Raw genomic sequence first — 17,773 nt, forward strand, 5'->3', positions numbered from 1 at the left:
AATACGATTCGGTCCGTCCCTTCACGGACCCGTTCTCGGAGATAAACGCCCATGGAGATAGGCGTTTCTGTTCGATTATGCCCCTCTATATCACGCAACATAGCCAGCTATCAATGAATATTCAAGCACTGGCCAGCAAAGTATAGCGGGCAAATCGGACTGCATAAATAGCAGTCCTCGCTTTGCCCACTATTAACTTAACCGGCTAGCACTGAAAATTCACATAGCCGGTTAAGTTACAGCCAGCCAAAAAAAAAAACTGGACATTCAGTGCTGGTCACTGAAAACAGCCCAGCATTGAAAATTTGGGGTCACAGCCAGTGGTGACAGCTAGCCATACTGCCTGCCACTGGCTGAACATCAGGGGAGGATGCTGCTTAACTCAGGGTTGCTGAGAGACAGAGCTGGGCCCACAACAGGGCCACCGCCACCCTCCATCCCCCACTTGGGATGCAGCTATCACCCCCCCCCCCAACTGGGGACACAGCTGCTGCCGCTGCTGCGCTTTGCTTACTCACTCGCTCCGGCCACTCCTGCCCCCGCCCCCCTACCTTCCTTCATCAGTGCATCTGCTCCTCTCCAGCCTTCAAGGGGGGGGGGCCCGGTACCGGGGTCTGTCTCTCTCCTGCTCCTGTATGCCTGGACCGGGTTATCGCATTAGCACAATTACCCGGATCCCTACTTGAGCAGGAGAGAGACAGACCCAGCGCTAGGCCCCCTTGGAGGCCAGGCCCGGGGAATTTTGTTCCCCCTGCCCCCCCTTCTTGGCAGCCCTGGATTAACTGGGAGACATGCCCATGCTTTTCCCATGTGAATGCTCCCCTTGCAGTTAGGTGTCATGGCACTTAGATGGTTCCTTATAGATCAGAGGAGTAGCCTAGTGGTTAGTGCAGTAGACTAGTAGAGGAGTGTGGTAGCCATAATGCTTGAATGTTTTCACTTATATACACTGTCAGCTAGCACATTTGTTTATTTCCGATCTGAGGAAGAAGGGCAACCTTCGAAAGCTAATCAAGAAATGTAGGGACATAGGTTCAAACCCCACTATAGCTTTTTTTACAGTCTGTTGCCTGTAAATGACAAAACAGATAGGCTGGATGGAGTAGGCTTCCTCAGTAACTCCTGCAGTTGGAATGTAAAGACAGGACCAGGCGGACTTCTATGGTTTATGTCCCAGAAAGGCCAAAGAAAGACCCTAATCAAGTATTTTACACCACATTCATTGTTGATTTAATCATGAATTGATAATGAGTGTGATAGTTGGGCAGACTGGATAGACTGTCATACTCAGGGACGGTCCAACCATTAGGCCACCTGAGATGGGGACCTCAGGCGGCACGCTTTGGGAGCAGCATCTCGGGGGGGGGGGCGGCTTCACGGCATTTTACCTGGTCACGGTGACTTTCCAAGCCCTGCAGCAGCAGCGATTCCCATACACTGCCCTGCCGCCGCCGGCACCCGCCTCTTCCCTTGACAGCGGCTGCCTGAAGTCACTTCCTGTTTTGTTCAGGCAGCCACAGTAAAGGGAAGAGGCAGGCCAGAATATTGGAATCGCTGCCGGGCTTGGAAAATCACCGTGACCAGGTAAAACGCCGGGGAGGGTGACATCTTGGCCGGGAGGGGGGGGGCGAGCGGCATGCAAGCTCTGTCTTAGGCGGCATCTTGCCTTGGGCTGGCCCTGGCTACACTATGTTACTATGAATAGTACCTAGTGCACATAGGCATCTGTCAGTGTGATGGTGCCTCTGAGGCCTCTAGGTGTCACTTTACAGAATTGTCAGTGAATCAGGCCCTTTGCCATTTTATAACATCCACTAGGGACAATCCATTTTCCTGTTAAAATCGATTTTTGTAATTCAATCTCTCCTTCCTATTTCATCAAACAAATGAGACGTCCAATTGTGACCCCCCCCCCCCCCCCGAGTTTTATTTATTCAAGGATTTCCTTCCCCATGGCCAATATTTAGGAGTTACCGGTTTTTCGAAACAAACCTGGCGTGCAAAGTACAACCTCAGCAAGGAACAGATCTCATCTTTACTGTACAACTGTGCGGATACTGAGTAACCTAAGATTCATCCTCAGAGATAATACGGCTTACATTTACTGAGCAGATATGCAGTCATGGTGACAGTAAATACCATTCCCAGGATGAAGCCATGTTTATCGAAATCTAGGACACCATGTTAGATCACTTTGCAATATGAGAGAAAACATCCTAAATCAGGCAAATACAACAAAGATTCCCCGCGTACTTATGAAGACTTTGCGCCTGTATCAGAAGTTATGGCATATCTATTAATTGAAATGCAGTTTATTAATCATAAAAACACAGAATCCACAGAATAAAGGGAGCATAATTTGTGCAGCATTACCAGTTATAGACAGCCCTATACAGAAATACACATGGGAAAGTCCCTAGGCAAGACAGACAAACAAACCCCAATTACTAATATGAATATAGGGTAACCACAGATTCAAATCAAGGGCTACGGATCAGTCTGCTTTCAGAAGATCAGCAATAAATATTCAACAGAAGTGCGAACCAGTAAAAATGTCGTGGGTGGGCAGCAATTTTCTGTGAAATAAGCCAGTGGCATACATTCCACACAAGCAGCTTCTGCAGTACGGGGGGGGGGGGGGGGGGGGGGGAGGAAAGAAGGGGGCCCTCTTGTAGCCACGTCTATATCTTCAGAGTTGAATCCCCCTGCTGTAGGGGCCCCATTTGATGTCTTGCTTGAGGGCCTCTCATGTGAACGTCTGCTCCAAATGAGCTGTCTACTTATTTGCTTCTGTATAAAACGGAATTCATGTTGCCATGGTGGGGAACCTCTTTTCTTCTTTTTCTGTATGTGATTTACTACTACTACTACTACTCGGTAGAACGAGAGGACATGAAATGAGATTGAAGGGGGGCAGACTCAAAAAAGATATCAGGAAGTATTTTTTCACGGAGAGGGTGGTGGATGCTTGGAATGCCCTCCCGCGGGAGGTGGTGGAGATGAAAACGGTAACGGAATTCAAACATGCGTGGGATAAACATAAAGGAATCCTGTGCAGCAGGAATGGATCCTCAGAAGCTTAGCTGAAATTGGGTGGCGGCGCAGGTGGGGGGAAGAGGGGTTGGTGGTTGGGAGGTGAGGATAGTGGAGGGCAGACTTATACGGTCTGTAACAGAGCCGGTGATGGGAGGCGGGACTGGTGGTTGGGAGGCGGGAAATACTGCTGGGCAGACTTATACGGTCTGTGCCCTGAAAAAGACAGGTACAAATTCAAGATATGAGTTTATCTTGGGCAGACTAGATGGACCAAGCAGGTCTTTTTCTGCCATCATCTACTATGTTACTTAACATTTCTAAAGCGCTACTAGGGTTACGCAGCGCTGTACAATTTCACATAGAAGGACAGTCCCTGCTCAAGGAGCGACACTTTTCGGTAGTAGCTCAGGGTATGTTACATAGGTAGTAGGTATTTGTCTGCCCCTGGTGGGTTTTATAATCTATAAGAACCATTCTATAAGGGGTGCCTAAATTTAGGCGCCAAGGACTAGATTCTGGTTATGGTGCCTGAAAAATTAGCGCCAGAACAATTTCCGCCAGAATACTCCAAGCGGGTTTATAGGCATGGACGTAGTTTGTTTCATTTGGGGGGGGGGGGGGGCAAAGGGTGTGGCTTGGTACATTAGCATATTCATTTGCATACATACATCTCATACGTATTCATTATGGTTATTAAAAATGACAAACACACACACGCACCAGACTAAAATGCTGAATATGAAGCCAGCATATCAAAACAATGAAGATATATATATAAATATAATTTTAACTGACATGAGTCAGCACCATGGGAAATTTTTCTCATTATGCCCCCTCTCACATTCACACAAATTAACAAGGGGACACTGCATTTTAACTCTGCCCCTTCCCTAGGCCTGACACCAGCACCCTCCCTGTTTCTCCTTCTTCAAATCCCAGCTTTTTCTCCCTCCTTAAAATGCCCCCCCACCAACAGGCAGCACTTTTTCCTCCCCCCACCCTTTACAGGCAGCACTTACCCCTAAGCGAGGGATAAGGTGGCACTCCCCCATTAGCGTACCGTGGGTGAGGCAGTGGGGTCGGTCCACCCCAGGTGCAGGCAGCAAGGGGGTGCATGGAACAGTCATGTGGCTGTTGGATCCGCCAGTCCCCTGCCCCCTCTAATGTTTCTTCCAGTTCCGAGGCAGGGGACTGGCGGAGCCAACAGCTGTGCAACTGCTCCATGCACCCCCTTGCTAGGAGGTGATGCGCTTCAGTGTGGGGGTGAGAGTGTGACGCACCTGGGGGGCACATGATGTGCCTTGGGGGGCACAATGGTGACTCACCCCAGGTAGAAAGCAAGCTAACTATGCCACTGTACTTCGCGCAAGGCAACCAAAAGAAAGGGCCCCTTGAAAACTCTGATCAAGAAGGTCTAAAGCAGGGGTTCTCAACCAGTCCTAGGGGCACACCTAGCCAACCAGGATTTCAGGATATCTAGAATGAATATGCAGGAGATAGATTTGCATGCACTACCTGCATTCTATGAACATCTGCATATTTATTGTGGATATCCTGAAAACCTGACTGGTTAGGTATGTCCTGAGGGCTGGTTTGAGAACCCCTGCTCTAAACACTAGTCAGGCAGCTGCCCCAGGAACTTCCTTTCTTTTCTTGGTGCCATTACCCTTTCACAGTGGCTTTCCTCTCCTGCTCATTCTATGGGCCACACTCTTGAGGTGATTATTACCCATCAGCCTTCTGTGTCTAATGTCTCCACCTTGTCCATTCTCCCTGTTCCATGGTCTGATCAAGCCTTGATTTTTTTTCTCTTTGCTATGCCTGTGGCTTACCTTCCCTCTGCTCCCTCCTGTCCACTGCTGAGTAGGAAGCTTCATTCTCTAACCCCTGAATCATTTTTTCACTCTCGAGAGGGTTTTCCCTCTGATTTTTCTTCTCTGCCTATGGACTCTCAGGTTTTATTGCCCTTTGTCTCTACTTTCCTAAGCAGCCTTCCTCCCCAACCCTAGTATCACCCTGGGCTTCTGCTCCTTCGTTGTCAACTGCGCAAAGCCGAACGCACATGGTGCAGATTTCCCTCTGCTGCAGCTCTTGTAGCATTTCTGAACATTTTCCATTCCTACTCACTTGGTTTATGCCAGGCAAAAAGGTCATATATATCCAGACTTGTTTCGCAGGACTGGACTACCTCTCAACTCTTTTGCTTGCTTAATCAGCTTGCAAATTCCTCAGCCCCTGCACCTCCATCTTCATTGACTGCTGATGGTTTTGCCTCTGGTTACCATGATGAGATTGTCCTACTTCCCCCATCACTTGCAGCTGCCCCTTTACCCTCCCGTCCGTTTTTTAACTAGCTTAGCATCTCCTGCTTCTACTGATTCCCTTACCTCATTTCACCCTCCTACCCCTGCTCTTCTTCAGAAGACAGTTTCTTCTCTTCACTCATCCTTCCCATTCACTGATCTTATTTCAGCATTTAAGTTTCTCAGTGCTCTTCTCCCTTTTCTGCCCAGTGTCTGCCCTCTCTCTCCTATCCCCTCCATCCAAAGTCTGCCCTCTCTCCCTGCCCCTTCCATCTAGGATCTGCCCTCTCTCCATGTGCATCTCCTTCCTTTGTCTTTCCTTCCCTCCATCCTTGTCCAACATTTCTCTTCTCTTCTCTCTTCCATCCTTGTGCATTTCCTTCCTGACTTTCCTCCCCTCCATCCATCCATGTCCAACAACTCTCCATTCTCCCCTGCACTCTCCTCCATCCACCCATATCAAGCAAATTTCCTCTCTCCCCTGTCCCCATTCATCCATCCATATCCAGCAATTCTCCATTTATGTCCAGGAATTCTCCATTCTCCCCTGCCGTCTCCTCCATCCACCCATATCCTGCAAATTTCCTCTCTCCCCTGCCCCCATTCATTCATCCATGTCAGCAATTCTCCTCTCCTCTCCCCTCTCCTCTCCCCTCTCCTCCATCCATCCATATCCAGCAAATTTCCTCTCTCCCCTGCTGCCACCATCCATCCACGTCCAGCAATTCTCCTCTCTCCCCTGCCCTCCCCTCCTCTCCAATGATCTCTTCTCTCCCCATGCCCTCCCCTCCCATCCATGTCCAGCAATTCTCCCTGCCCTCCCTCAGCTTCCCGACAGCCCTCCTCTCCGTTCCTTCCTGCCCTTCCCTCTATCCATCCACCCACGTCCAGCAATTCTCCTCTCTCCCTTGCCCTCCCCTCCTCTCCAGTGATCTCTTCTCTCCCCATGCCCTCCCCTTCTCTCCATGTCCTCCCCTTCTCTCCATGTCCTCCCCTTCTCTCCATGTCCAGAAATCTGTTCTCTCCCCCTGCTCTCCCCTCCCATCCATGTCCAGCATTCTCCTCTCTCCCCTGCCCTCTCCATTCCTTCCTTCCTTCACCTGACTGCTGCCCCCACAAACACAGGGCTAGCACTGCAGCGAAGCAGCTCTGCTCACTTTAACAGCCCCTGTCCCTCTGAGTCCTTCCTTCCCACCCACGGCAGCCCTCCTCCTCCTCTCTGCCCCCCGTGTCATAACCCTTTTACTTCCCGTGGTGGCAGCAACGCCAGTTACGTTATGAAGAAGGCACTGCAGGCTCCCCTCCGGCTTCAGCTTCTCCCTTTGCTCTTCACACAGTGAGTGTCCCGCGTTCGCGGAAACAGGAAATGCGTCATCGCGAAGGCGGGACACTCACTGTGTGAAGAGCAAAGGGAGAAGCTGAAGCTGGAGGGGAGCCTGCAGTGCCTTCTTCGTAACGTAACTGACGTCGCTGCCACCATGGGAAGTAAAAAGGTTATGACACGGGGGCGGAGAGGAGGAGGAGGAGGGTTATACAAGGCGCCTATGGGGGGGGATTTTGGGTGTGGGGGGGTGCTTGGAAGCTGCAGGAGCGGCAGAGCACCCCCTTGTGCTGACACCCGGGGCGGACCGCCCCTTCCGCCCCCCCCTTGCTACGCCAATGGGAAAGGCTAAAGTGGCTAGGGTTCTTCATGCAAACAGATGGCTGAGGGGAGATTTGATAGAGGTCGATAAAATACTGAGTGGAGTGGAATGGGTGGACGTCAATCACTTGTTTACTCTTTCAAATAATACTAGGACTAGAGGGTATGCAATGGAGCTATTAAGTAGTAAATTTAAAACAAATCAGAAAAAATATTTATTCACTGAATATGCAGTTAAACTCTGGAATTTGTTGCCAGAGAATGTGGTAAAAGCAGTTAGCTTCGCAGGGTTTTAAAAAAGTTTGGATATTTCCTAAAAGAAAAGTCCATAAAAGCCATTATTAAGATGGACTTAGGAAAATCCACTGGGCTTGATGGTCTGTCCCAGTATGGCAACGTTTGTGTTCTTATGTTCTTGATATTCTAATAAACCTAATTCCTGACCCTTACATATATATTATTCCTACTACTACTACTACTACTATTTAGCATTTCTATAGCGCTACAAGGCGTATGCAGCGCTGCACAAACATAGAAGAAAGACAGTCCCTGCTCAGAGCTTACAATCTAATAGACAAAAAATAAAAATAAAGTAAGCAAATCAAATCAATTAATGTGAACGGGAAGGAAGAGAGGAGGGTAGGTGGAGGCGAGTGGTTACAAGTGGTTACGAGTCAAAAGCAATGTTAAAGAGGTGGGCTTTCAGTCTAGATTTAAAGGTGGCCAAGGATAGGGCAAGACGTAGGGGCTCAGGAAGTTTATTCCAGGCGTAGGGTGCAGCGAGACAGAAGGCGTGAAGTCTGGAGTTGGCAGTAGCAGAGAAGGGAACAGATAAGAAGGATTTATCCATGGAGCGGAGTGCACGGGAAGGGGTGTAGGGAAGGACGAGTGTGGAGAGATACTGGGGAGCAGCAGAGTGAGTACATTTATAGGTTAGTAGAAGAAGTTTGAACAGGATGCGAAAACGGATAGGGAGCCAGTGAAGGGTCTTGAGGAGAGGGGTGGTATGAGTAAAGCGACCCTGGCGGAAGATGAGACGGGCAGCAGAGTTTTGAACCTGTCATTTCCTGTCATCTATGTTCCTCAGTTGGATACTATTAAAGGGGTACAAGTTTGCAATGGTTTTATGCACAGGTTAAATTTGCCTGTTTTACTGGGGGGGAGGTAATGTTAAGACAGTTATATTTGCAGTGGGGGAAGGGGGACCAATTCAGTATTAGCACCCACAGCTGCCCCTCTCATTCCCACTCAAAACTACTATGGTTTTATTGATATAGATAAATATGGATTTGCAATATAAAACAATATAGCCTTAACATTCTAACCTTTTGTTAAGAAATAACATATTATATTTGGTGTGTGGAATTCTATCACTTCATTCTCTACAACTGGATGTTCTACCAATAATCAATATCATTAAATTACTATTTCCTCATTTTAGAGATCAGAAGTGCTTAAGGCAACTGTGAGGCTACAGATATGTGAGGTCAGCTTTTCACCTCTTGTTAGAGAACAAAATTCTTCATGAAAAAAATGCCTTGGCCCTGACAACATGAATGAGGGCTCCAAACATTGTGGGATCATGTGAAGGACCTGTTCTTGCAGTGACCTTCCACCTGTGTCATGTGACCTAAGTAAACCGTGGAAAGCATTTGACGCTCTTGTTTTCCTCTCTGTATCCTGTAGTGCAGAGTACCCCGACCTCCGAAAACACAACAACTGTATGGCTACTAGTTTGACTCCTGCAATCTATGCCAGACTCTGTGATAAGGTTACCCCAAATGGCTGGACCCTGGATCAGTGCATCCAGACTGGAGTAGACAACCCTGGACACCCGTTTATCAAGACAGTAGGCATGGTGGCGGGTGATGAAGAGACTTACGAGGTGAGAGTATGATATTTCTGTAGCCAGGTCCCCCCTCTCCCATTACCACCACAGCACACCCTACTTCAGAAAAGCAATCCATCCTTAATTTACGGGTTCATTTTCCCAGGTGATTTTCCGTGCAATGCTTCAGCATTTCTTGCTAGGTGAAATTTAACATGAAAACACAAATTCATTGACAAAATGCTTTAAAAAGAGTAATAATGGGAGAGAAACCACACATCAAAAGAAACAACACACCAAAGTAAGGACCAACCTTACCGCAGGGGGAAAAAAAGAACCCTAACATCACACCAAGGAAAGGCCTCATTATGGAGGTTAGTCATGGAGGAAGGGGGAGCGATTCTGTACCATAGGTGCTAACAATTACCTACACACAAAACTAACATAAACACACATGTGCACATATATGCATATACGCCAATATTCTGCCTAAGTGCTATTCTGTAAATAGGCATGTGTCTTACATAGCATGATTTTGCATGGTGGGTGAAGACAAGGGTGGAGCCTGGTCAGATTGTGGGTGGGGCTCATCCTTATGCACACTCCAGTACAACCAAACGCTATGGGCTCCGATGATAGAATCGTTCAATGCCCATAGAGCAAAGACTGAAATCTAACGATATGCCCATATATTTCAGGGAACAGCAGTCTTTTCTCTGTGACCATTGAGCGATTCTATCATTGGAGCCCTTAGCGTTCGGTTGTACTGGCGAAGGGCTCCTAAGACAAGTAAAGATTTTTCATGTTTTCTAGATTATTTATGCTGGCTGAGTTGAGTTGATCATTTGCAGTGCATTTGTAGGGCTAGCAATAGCGAGGCACACAATTACACCGAGCACAAATACAACATAAAAAAACATTACAGTGAGTGAGCGGCCCAATGAATGAAGTGCAATGTCTCACCTGTTAGTGGTCTTCAGTGACTACCACATAGGTGTTTAAATCTCTGAGGGCACTCCTCTCTTTATTATCATTATATGATTAGGTACATTCTCCTGGTTGTGTTTGTTCTATGACATTTGTTTACTAGTGAGGTAGGGTTTTTTTTTTGTTTTGTTTTGAGTTTTAGCATGCCTGTCTGTAGACAGACAGATATGCAAATGCAAATATTCTTTAACCTACGTTCCTAACTGCTAGGCATACTTGTGACCCAGCAATGCAACTCTCAGACTCCCTGGCAGTTGCACACATGGCCCCAAATTCTATAAATGATGCTTAAAATTGCATTACGCAAATTTGGGCACGTGCCCAATTTGTGTGTTCAATTTAATTGAGTAACGAGCCTATTAGCACCAATAATTGGGCTAAAAATCAATTATTTGCAACCATTTCAATTTGCACGTGCATTTTGCTCTGCGCTACTCTATAAAGATGCGCACATAAATATTTTAGCATGTAACTGAAAGGGGGGCATGACCATAGACATTTTGCTGTTTTGAAAATGGCTATATTTCCTATTTGGATTTAGGACATTTAGCGCATAATGTCCAAAGTCCGACTTGGACGTCATATCAAAAATTCCCCTCTATGTAAGTCTGTGTGCTTTGAAAATGAGCACAATGTGTGAGAATGGGGCTAAATCAGAAAGTGTTGGGTGCCAGAGGTTGTTGTGCAAATCTTTTGAGGTGGAGCTGTAGAAATTGCTGAATAACAGCAGAGGGAGTCTGGATTCTGTATACAAAACATCTCTAAAGGATATAGAGGACACTTCTGAAAGCCATTTACCTGGCTGAAAATTGCCCTTCTCTCTCTGGCTAAAAGTAGTCACAGGGTTCCATAATGTGGTTAATTTTAGCCAGGCTGAAACGAGCTGTTCCCTGGAAGGGGGACAGGGATGTTTACAATCCATTTTCAAAATATGCACAGCACACTATTCTACCCCCATTCGAGTTCTCACAAAAAAACAGCAGGCACACAGTATGTGGACACATTTAACTTTCATGTTTTACACTCTCTGGGTAGCTTCTTTCTGGAAATCAGTTACAAACCGCAGATATTGTGAAGAATGTGCGCTGTTTTAGGTTTTACGTTACTTGCTGTTTGTTTTGGGTTTTATACAGTAAATCACCTTTGGAATCGTGGACATCTGTTTTTAAAATAAATAGCCAGCTGTTGAACGTTGCCCCCATCAATATTCAGGGAAAGTAAACTTTTGAAACAATTGCGCAATAGAAAAAAGGACATCAAATTTCACCAAATTTAAGAAATGTACTCCTTCTGCTTGTTGTTGGCATTTTTATATGAACCGAAGCGGCACACAACTTTGCATTACAGTTTTGGATGCAATTTTCAAATAGCCCATCCAAGCACAAAATCTATAGGTATGCTTTCCCCGTAGTCCTTCCAGCTGATTTTCAAAGGGAAACTCCTCTGGGGTCAATGAATAAAAAGTGCCTGCAGTCTTATCACTTGCAAACTCTGTGGGCAGAATTTGTTCTGGAAAACAATATGCGTAGATTTGAAAAATACAGTCTATGTGTGTTGCTTCCCAGTCCTGCTCAAATACACCCCCAGGAGCATCTCTCCTCTATTCAGCTCAAAGTACACACATTCTGAAAGTCTGCATGTACTCGTGGCCTTGATGAGTTGGAGAGCGTTCAAAAAGGCTAGTCCATCTGAGTAAATTGTCCGGATATGGCTCCCTTATTGTGGATGTCAGCAAACGGCTGTGAAGGACAGTGGCACCAGTGATCAGGAATAAGTTGAAAGTCACCCCTATGAATGGGATAATTGAATGCAGAACTCACATCTTCATTTTGAAGCATGCTTGAATTCTGTTCTTGCTTTAAAAATAATGACGTTGCATGAATAGGAGTGCTATGGAACAGAAAGGTCTCGATTCAGTAAAGGGTACTAAAACTTAGATGCCAAACATTTGGGCGCTTTGGGCTACATTCTATATATGGCATCTGAAAATTCCACGCGGAAAAAATACAACTAGGTGTATTCTGTAAAGTACGCCTAAATATTATAGAATAGGCTTAAATTTCCATACGGTATATAGAACAGCACCGAGCGCCTCTCCATGTGAACAAATGTAGCCATGGCCATTTACACCATGTTTTACTTGGTGTAAATCCAGACACCTAAATTAGGCGCAGAGCAGGTGTATCCTATAACAACGCGCATAGATTTTAGAAATGCTCACACCCTGCCCATGGCCACACTCCCTTTTTAACTATGCGACTTAGGAATTTAGGTGCACTACAGTACAGAATACGCTTAGCGAGTTGTGCGCATAAATCTTAATGCCAATTAGTGATGATAATGGCTTGTTAACATCCAATTAACAGCGCTGATTAGCTAGTTAACCAATTACGTTACGTACATTGTTATAAAATATGCTTCGACTTCCACATGGAAATTAAGGTGCCATATATAGAAACCCGAGGTAAGAACCAATGCTATAACAGCAATATTGCATATCATGCTGTTATAAAATACTAGCATAAGCGTACATTTTGTTGCCTAATTCTAGGCAACAGCACTTATGCCATGTCAAAAGTTGGTGTAAATGTTTGCGTAACCAGGGCTTTTTTTTGAGGGGATACTTGGGGGTACTGAGTACCGGCACCTTTTCCATTATCTGCTAAAATTGACCCATGGTCCCCAAGTTTTAATGAAAGAGCTCAGGCTCTACACACCAATTCTGCCTTGTCATAGATTCTGTGACTGGTTGCAGGGGGCCTGGCCAGTGTGGGGTGGGTCCCTCAGTGATCACTCCACCCTTGAAGGGTGGCCTAGCATTTGAGTACCAGCAGCACCTTTTTTGCTAGAAAAAACAAACTGTGCATTACTGACAGTATTCATAACTTAGCACCTAATTGCTTGGCACAACCATGTCCCTCCCATGCCCAGGCCCCCCTTAAAGTTCTGCACCATTGAAATTATGCGTTAAGTTTATAGAATAGAGGCATATGTCATTTACATGCATAACACAAATTAGTGCCAATCAGTGCTTGCTGATGCCAATTATTGGTTCTTAATGCCAATTTACCACCAACTATCTCATTTAGTTATGCACATAAATGATCCCTGTGTGCCCAATTTTTAGCGCTTTTTATAGAATTGGGGGGAAATGTGATCACTGTGTGTGTCCCACTGGAGGAAGATCTTCAGGCGAGCCTCTTAAAGAACTATAGGGGTCCGCACGGCAGTCTAGAACTACTGCCGGCCCAATGTACTAGGGAAAATAGGTCCCTATTTTATATCGCAGCAGTTACCCGGTGGTAATCAGGCAGCGCAGTGCACTGTCCGTTTACCTCCGTGTTAGCGCAGATGCCCTTACCGCCACCTCAATGGATGGCAGTAAATGCTCCCCCCTGCATGGCCACGCAGTAAGTTCGATCTTTTTTTTTTGGCCTTTTTGCCCACTGCAGTAAAAGGACCTCAGCGCACAGCAAAAACGGAGACAGCCAGTAGCGCAGGGCCCCCTTTACCACAGCTTAGTAAAAGGGCCCCATAGTTTGCCACTGGCCAATGAATAGAATATGACATTTTCTTTATATCCATTATTGCTGTTTCATAGATAATTAACTCACATGTAGCATTTTTTTTAATAATAAGTTTATTAAATCATAACAATACACCACAGAAAATGCAACAGAACAGAACAAAACACACAATATGGTACAGAGTGCTGAGTTCTAACCCTAAAATTAGTCCTTATTGGATAGAAAAAGGTCTAAAGACTTCCATTTGCGGATAGCTGATTTGTGTTGGATTCTGCTTTATAAAAAATATGAGCAATCTGCAGTACTCTCCCTGTCTGGACACAAATCACATGTAGCATTTTGACTGATGAAAGACGTTTTACCATTCCATCTAGTACCGATGTTCACTTTTAACATGGGTAAGCTGAAATCTCTCAGAATAGAATTTTGGTTTTCAAGACCATAGCAAAGGTGTGTAATTCTTACCTTTTCATGTTTTAGGTGTTTGCAGATATTTTTGACCCTGTCATTCAGGAAAGGCACAATGGCTACAACACTCAAACCATGAAACATCCCACTGACCTGGATGCCAGCAAGGTATGTTAATGCTCACCATCTCCCCCTGGTGGTAAAACCACTGCATATCCATGAAGCAGCAGCTCTGTTCACAACATGTAGAAAGTGAGAGTACACTAGTGAAACACCGCTATATAATTTAACATCACCTGCACCCCAGTCCATATCGGAGCTGACCATGATTGTCTCTCTTTCTGATAATTTGGTGATTAATATTTATCCATCCATATGTACCTATCTGCCATCATGTGAAATTAACTACTGTTATCTCCCTTTTTCATCTCCAGCTCTTTCTCTGTATTATTCATCTAAGGATTAATTTCTGTCCACTTTCATATTTATTTAGGGGCCCTACCACCAATTTGCCAAACGCCAGACGGGGACTACTGCCAGGCTACTGCAGGAGCCCGGCAGTAGTTCCCACCCCCAGCATGCACCATTTCTGGCACTATAAAAATATTTTCTATTTTTGTAGTGCCAGGGCTTAGCCGGTGGTAATCAATGCTGCCCAGTTACTTCTGGGTTAGCATGGAAGCCCTTACCATCAGGGGCGTAACTACATGGGGCCACAGGGGCCTGGGCCCCCGTAGATTTGGCCCTGGAACCCCCTGCCGATGACCCTCTCGACCCCCCCTCCCGCCGCCAACCCGCCGTCGCTGTCTGCTACCTTTGCTGGCGGGGTACCCCAACCCCCACCAGCCGAGGGCCGAGGTCCTCTTCTTCCACGTACAACGTGCAGGACGTCAGACTCAGAAACAGAACGAAGGAAGAAGACCTCGGCTGTTGGGGGTTGGGGTCCCCTGCCAGCAAAGGTAGGCGATGGCGGGGGAGGGTTGGCGGCAGGAAGGGGGGATCGAGAGGGTCGTCGGTGGGGGGGGGTCAAAGTTGGTGGTGATGGTGGCGGGGAGGGTCGGCTATGGCGGGGGGGGGGTCGGCAGTGCCAGGGGGGCTAAAATGTGCCCCCTCACCTCGGGCTCTGGACCCCCCTCCCGCCAAAGTCTGGCTACGCCCCTGCTTACCATCACTTAAATAGGTGACGGTAAGGGCTCCCCTCAGGCATGACTGCTCATCAATCCCTGTGATTAGTGCATGGCCATTTCCTTTCTTTTTTTAAAAGATCTTTTACATGCTGCAGTAAAAGAGGGCCTCAGTGCGAAGGAAAAACACACGCCAACTCTACCTCAGGTCCCTTTATACCATAGCTTGATAAAAGGACCCCTTAGTGATTATTCAAAATAAACTGGCCCCCTTCTTGATGGATTCATTGGATGTCATTGGTAAAAACAGTAATAGAGAGCAGCAGTAATCCAACATACTGAACAGTGATTTTTAACAGCCTGTTTATAAAATCTTGCCCCATGTATGTTACACATTGATGCAACAGACTTATTGAAGCGCTAAAGATTTCTTCTACTGCAAGAGATCACATTTGGAAGTACAGTGCACTCCATTTAGGTGCACGTTGGATAAGCGCATGCTCTGTTTAACTGCATGCCGTACTTTGGTCCCATTTTTGGCGCCATCAATTTCTATGGGGACAAACTTCGGTTTAGCGCACCACTGATAAGTGCAAGATTCGCTTATTTGCATAGTTTAAGACCGCTCCTCCGCAGGAAAGACTCCGCATAAGCGCGCACGGAATATGGAAGCTGATTGGCACGTGACAAAGGGGCGGTAAATTTGAAATCTCGTTGGTTAACTGTCACAGGCAGAATAAGTGAAAGAAAGTTGTTAGAGTGTACACTGGAGTCATCGTCGTCATCGCACAAGTGTAAGACTTTAACACTGGCTGAACAAGTCAAGCATCTATTGCTAAAGAATATGGTGTCAAATCCCAGTCAAATTTCACGTATCTTGAAGCAGAAAGATCAGCTTCTGGAAGACTGGCAAAACAATACAAATCCACACAGGAAACGAAAACGGGCAGGAAAAGCTGAGAATGTAGAAGATGCTCTTCTTCAGTGGTTTTCTCAAGTCAGGAGCAGACAGTTTCCTGTCAGTGGTCCACTGCTTATGGAGAAAGCTAATCGGCTAGCTGAAAGTCTTGGACTAACTGAATTCAAAGCCACTGTTGGATGGCTGGAAAGATGGAAGGAGAGGAACAACATAAAATTCAAGAAACAGCTTGGTGAAAAACAAGACGCTGATGACATTGGTGCTGAAAATTGGGTTGTTTCAGTTCTTCCTACCATCTTGAACGAGTTTGCACCTCGTGACATTTTCAATGCTGATGAAAACAGTCTCTACTGGCGAGCGATTCCTGATGGAACTAGCATTCAAAGAAGCCGAAACTACAGGAAGTAAACCGTCGAAGGACCGACTGACGATCCTCCTTTGCTGCAATATGGATGGGGAGTGAGAAGTTGGAACCACTCGTCATTGGAAAGAGGAAAAAGCCCCGTTGCTTCAAGAATGTTAAGCGACTTCCCGTATCATATGAGGCTAACACAAATTCATGGATGACTGGGGAAATTTGGAAGCAGTGGCTAAAGAAGTTAGACACTAGAATGTGGGCACAAAAGCGTCAGATTTTGTTGCTTTGTGATAATTGTACTGCACACAGTGATAATGTCAGGCTGTCTAACGTCAAGGTGGTCTTCCTGCCACCAAACACTACCTCTCTGATGCAACCTATGGATCAGGGCATAATAGCCAATTTCAAAAAACATTATCGGGCTCTTGTGCTACGTCATCTGATGAGCGTTATGGATGACCAGACTGGGAAGGATAAACGTGCTATTGAACTGGCTCGTAATCTATCACTGTTGGATTCCCTACATATGGAGAAAGAAGCCTGGAATCATGTTACACAGGCAACCATTGTGAACTGCTACAAGCGGGCAAGCTTTGTTAAGGATGTGGAGAGGGATGAAACAGATGCAGCTGTTGCAAACGCTTCAGATGAACAGGTTATTGACATCCCAGCTGGTGTTATCATTAGAGCCAAAAAACAATCCTTCAGAAAGTGGAGAAGAGAACCAACTGAAAGTAACAGGATAGATCATAAGGAATGCCAAGCCAAATGCAAAGCGGAGATAAGGAGGGCAAAAAAGGACTTTGAGAAGAAATTAGCGTTGGAAGCAAAAATACATAGTAAAAATATTTTTAGATACATTAAAAGCAGGAAACCGGCCAAAGAGTCGGTTGGGCCGCTGGACGAAAATGGTGTTAAAGGGGCGATCAAGGAGGACAAAGCCGTAGCGGAGAAATTAAATGAATTCTTTGCTTCGGTCTTCACCGAGGAGGATTTGGGGGGGACACCGGTGCCGGAAAGAATATTTGAAGCGGGGGAGTCGGAGAAACTAAACAAATTCTCTGTAACCTTGGAGGATGTAATGGGTCAGTTCAGCAAGCTGAAGAGTAGTAAATCACCGGGACCTGATGGTATTCATCCCAGAGTATTAATAGAACTAAAAAATGAACTTGCGGAGCTACTGTTAGAAATATGCAATCTGTCCCTAAAATCAAGTGTAGTACCGGAAGACTGGAGGGTAGCCAATGTTACTCCGATTTTTAAGAAGGGTTCCAGAGGAGATCCGGGAAATTATAGACCGGTGAGTCTGACGTCGGTGCCGGGCAAGATGGTGGAGGCTATTATTAAGAATAAAATTGCAGAGCATATACAAAAACATGGACTGATGAGACAAAGTCAGCACGGATTTAGTGAAGGGAAGTCTTGCCTCACCAATCTAATGCATTTTTTTGAGGGGGTAAGCAAACATGTGGACAATGGGGAGCCGGTTGATATTGTATATCTGGATTTTCAGAAGGCGTTTGACAAAGTGCCGCACGAAAGACTCCTGAAGAAATTGCAGAGCCATGGAATCGGAGGTAGGGTATTATTATGGATTAAGAACTGGTTGAAAGATAGGAAGCAGAGAGTAGGATTGCGTGG

At 46.0% G+C, this 17,773-nt stretch overlaps 1 protein-coding gene across 2 annotated transcripts in view; it reads left to right on the forward strand.

Annotated features, from left to right (window-relative positions):
* CKMT1A (creatine kinase, mitochondrial 1A) overlaps positions 1–17,773 on the forward strand; it is a 70,421-nt gene that overhangs the window by 29,445 nt on the left and 23,203 nt on the right. For both annotated transcript variants that reach the window (XM_030189639.1, XM_030189640.1), the window contains 2 exons: positions 8,668–8,866; positions 13,804–13,899. In XM_030189639.1, the coding sequence (XP_030045499.1) occupies positions 8,668–8,866; positions 13,804–13,899 (295 nt within the window). The remainder of the gene's footprint in view (positions 1–8,667; positions 8,867–13,803; positions 13,900–17,773) is intronic.

Source organism: Microcaecilia unicolor, chromosome 1 (genome assembly GCF_901765095.1).
Source record: "Microcaecilia unicolor chromosome 1, aMicUni1.1, whole genome shotgun sequence".
NCBI lineage: Eukaryota > Metazoa > Chordata > Amphibia > Gymnophiona > Siphonopidae > Microcaecilia > Microcaecilia unicolor.